Genomic DNA, 3,536 nt, shown 5'->3' with positions numbered 1-3,536 from the left:
ACACCGGTCCCTGGGGGCAGATTCTGATCTTCCCAGCTTGCAGGGGAGGGGCGGGGGGGGCCTCACCTCAGCCACCGGCACCTACAGCCAGCAGCACGCCGGGCTGACCACGGGCCCAGCCCAGCGCCAGCCGCTCACCCACCTTCCCGCACCCGGCTTCAGTCTCCCAACGGGGGAGGAGCCCCCCTCCCCCCCCTACCCCCCCCCACCTGCGGAAGCCCCTGGTCCTACAAGGTGCCCGGACTGCTTTGGGTTCTACCCGTGCTTCGATGGCTGCACTCAAATCTCACGCCTGTCCGTTCCGTGCTCCCCCACCGCACCCCAGGGAAATGGCCACCGGAGAGTGTGGTACACACACACACACACACACACACACACACACACACACACACACGAGCCGTGCCGGGCCGAACGTGGAAACAGAGACGACCGAAGCTGAGACATTGCCTGGAGCCACACGGTTGTCAACAACCTTTTATAAAGTTAGTCTTTGGTAAAAGAAGGTTGCCCCCTACACACGCCCGCTCAGCAGAGGGGCCCAGGCGCCCCTCAGTCAGCCCCACGCTGGGCTTCAGAGGAAGGGAGTCCCACCAGGCACCCTGCCCGGCTCGGGGAGGGGACAGCGACCATCTTTATTGCGCTCCACACGTAAGGAGTTTCTGTACAAAAATAAGTCTTCCTAGTTTCCTTAGGGTCCGCGGAGCAGCTCGGGTAGTCCACGCTGGTGTCCTTGCACAGTCCTCTCTGGGGAGGTAAGTCTCAGGGGACGGGAGTGCGGGCGGAGCTGCTGCGGTTCCAGGGCGCTGAGGACTCCGAGGGCGGGCACCCCCGGCCCCAGGCTCCCGGGGGAGGGGCGCGGGGGCCGCTGCTGTCCAGGGCTGCGGGGAAAGACAGACCGAGTTAATAATGCGGGCCGCGCCCCCCCCCCGGCTCCCCGGCCCGCACGTCCCGGGGCGCGGGGCTCCCCTCCGGGAGGTCGGTGGGTCCCCGGGCTCCGGTCTGGGGCCCGGCGGGGCGGGGCGCGGCGCCTGGGGCGGCCGAGCCCGGGTGACTCAGGACGCACTCGCCTGCGCCCCGCTGGTTCGTTCCAGCACCCCGGCGATTTGCAATGCAAAGTCACCCCGCCCGCCCGCCGTACCCCGACTCTCCCGGCCCCGCCGCCCTCTCCCCCGCCGGCCGCCTGCCCGCCCGGGGCCGGAAGTTTTGCAATCCCGACACACAAACGCCCCGATCTTGCTCGGACTTGAAAAAGCGTCCGGCGGCCGAGGGGGAGCGGGCGGAGTGGGAGCTGCGTTCCCGGGGGGCCCGGCCGCGCCCGCCCCGCCCCGCCCCGCGGGCCCCGGGTACCTCAGCAGCCCCCCAGCCAGCTGGAGAAGTCCAGCAGCTCGCGCGCGGCGGGGCTCAGCCCGCCCTCGCAGCCGCCGTCGTCCGAGGAGTAGGCGGAGCGCGGGGAGCCGGGCTCGGAGCCGCCGCCGCGGCCCGGGGACGCCGGGGCTCCGCGGGGCGAGGCGGCGGCGCGGGCGGCGGGGGCGGGCGGGGCCCGCAGCCCCCCGGCCAGCGCGGCGCGCAGGGCGTCGTGCTCGGCCAGCAGGCGCTGCAGCGCGCGGATGTACTCGACGGCGGAGCGCAGCGTCTCCACCTTGCTCAGCTTCCTGCTGGCGCCGCCGGGCGGCACGTGCTGCCGCAGCGCCTGGAAGCCCAGGTTCACCAGCTTCACGCGGTTGCGCTCGCGCTCGTTGCGCCGCGCCACGGCCGCCGCGCCGCCCCCGGCCTCGGCGGGGCCCGGGCGCCGCCGCCGGCTGCAGCGCAGCAGCTCCGGGGACGCGGGCCGGCGCCGGGCGGCGACGCCGGGAGCCGCGGGCCCGAGCCGGGGCGGGGCGCCACCGTCCATCGCGCCCGCATCCACCCGCCGGGCGGGGCCCCCCGGTCCCGGCGAGCCCCCGGGAAGGGTCGGGAGGGGGCCGGGGAGGGGCTGCTTCCCGCGGCGGCGGAAGGGCCGGCGGAGGCGGCGGGCGGCGTGGGGCGCTCGTGCCCCTCGCGTGCGGCCAGGCGCTCCCCGGGTCTCCCCGGCGCGGCGGCCGCGGCTGGGTTTTAAATGTATAGATAACCCTCCTCCGCGCCGCCGCCTTCTTCTCGCGCCCTCCCCTCGCCGCCCCCCCCCCCTCGGCCCTCCCCCCTCCCTCGCGGAGATTCTGAGCTGCTCCAGCCCTGCGCGCGCCCTTCACCCCCGGGCGGGCGCCATCCGTCCGTCGCGCGCAACGCCGCCTCCCCCCCCCCCCCCGCCGCCGCCAGCAGGTGCCGGGCGCAGCCCCCAGGGGGTCCCCGCCGGCGTCACCCGGCCGCGCCCCCCACCCGGCGCGCGGCCCGCGGTCCCCAGATCGCCGGTCCTCCGCGCGAGCGAGTGAGCGAGCGGCGCGCGCCGTCCGTCCGGCAGGCGTGGCCTTGGGGACAGCCCGGCCGTCGGGGAGACACGCGAGACCCCCCCTCCCCCGGGGCAGAACCGCACACCCGGCGCAGCCCCGGTCCCCGCCCCGTCGGGGGGCGGAGTCCGAGGTCTCAGCCAATCGTGGGCCGCCTCTCTGCCCGACCGCGGCGGGCGCGGCCCCACGCTGGGCCCCGCGGAGGAAACGTCTGCCAGGCGCGTGGCGCTCGGGGTCCCGCTCCGCCCCGCCCCGCCCCGCCCCGGGTCTCCCGGCCGCTGGGCTCCACTCTGCCCGCGCACACCTGCGCCCCTCGGGTGGGGTGTAGATTCAGATCCCTGGGGGGCCTTGCCCTCCGTGGTCCCTCTGCGCACCCCGAGGCCCCCCCTTTCCCAATGTCCCCCACCTCCACCGCATCCCGCCCCCCCCCCGTTCTCCACCTGGCGCCCCTAGCTCTTCTCCTCCTTCTCAGGGAGACACCCCTGCTGGCCCCAGCCACCCCAGCCGCCTCCCTGGCCCATCCTTCCCCCGAGGACAGTGACACCTGGAGACCGCGAGGTGGCCTGCGGGCGGTGAGGGAGCAGGGACGCAGAAATGTGTGAAATGCACGGTTGCTGGAAGCGCTGGCGTCCTGCCCCTCTGTCCGGGAACCGTGTCCCCAGGGCCTCAGCCGGCCTTGTTTTTCCCAGAGGAATGGGGGCTTCTGTGCCGCTGGGACTCCGGGACCCAGGTGGTGGATCAGGTTGGGCCAGCTGTCTAGAGCTGCCTTTTTGTCCTGGGTTTGTGGGGGGGGGTGTGCCCAGGAGCCCCTCCTCCCGGGAATGCCAACATGGCGGAAGGGAGCCAGCACCCTGCAGGGCCCTCCTGACCCGCCTGTTGACAGTCCCACTTTGGGAAGCAGGCAGACTAGCCGCTGCCTAGTTGCCTGTTCCGAGACACACCCCTAGTGGGGCCATCCGGGTAGAAACGGAGGCTGAGTTTGAACATCCTCCCCCTGGTCAGAGGCAGCCCCAGCCAGCGAAGACCAGTCTCCCTTCATCCCTCCCTGATGGCTTGCCAGTGGCCAGGTGAAGGCCCAGGAGCAATCCCAGAGCCCTGGACTCCGGCCTTGGAAGG

General features: G+C 73.7%; 1 protein-coding gene across 1 annotated transcript; it reads right to left on the bottom strand.

Moving 5' to 3' along the window:
- Positions 1-1,348: 1,348 nt before the first annotated feature.
- Positions 1,349-1,900, bottom strand: Ascl2 (achaete-scute family bHLH transcription factor 2). The gene has a single exon (XM_048337217.1). The coding sequence runs from the start codon at positions 1,889-1,891 to the stop codon at positions 1,349-1,351; it is 543 nt and encodes a 180-aa protein (XP_048193174.1). The 5' UTR covers positions 1,892-1,900.
- Positions 1,901-3,536: the final 1,636 nt, after the last annotated feature.

Source organism: Perognathus longimembris, unplaced genomic scaffold (assembly GCF_023159225.1).
Source record: "Perognathus longimembris pacificus isolate PPM17 unplaced genomic scaffold, ASM2315922v1 HiC_scaffold_4658, whole genome shotgun sequence".
NCBI classification, from domain to species: Eukaryota; Metazoa; Chordata; class Mammalia; order Rodentia; family Heteromyidae; genus Perognathus; species Perognathus longimembris.
The sequence above is the reverse complement of the archived record's forward strand: the minus strand, read 5'-3'. Positions and strand labels throughout refer to the sequence as shown.

Bases quoted from the DNA above. Each gene is read 5' to 3' on its own strand.
- Ascl2 (XM_048337217.1), bottom strand. From the start codon at position 1,891: ATGGACGGTGGCGCCCCGCCCCGGCTCGGGCCCGCGGCTCCCGGCGTC.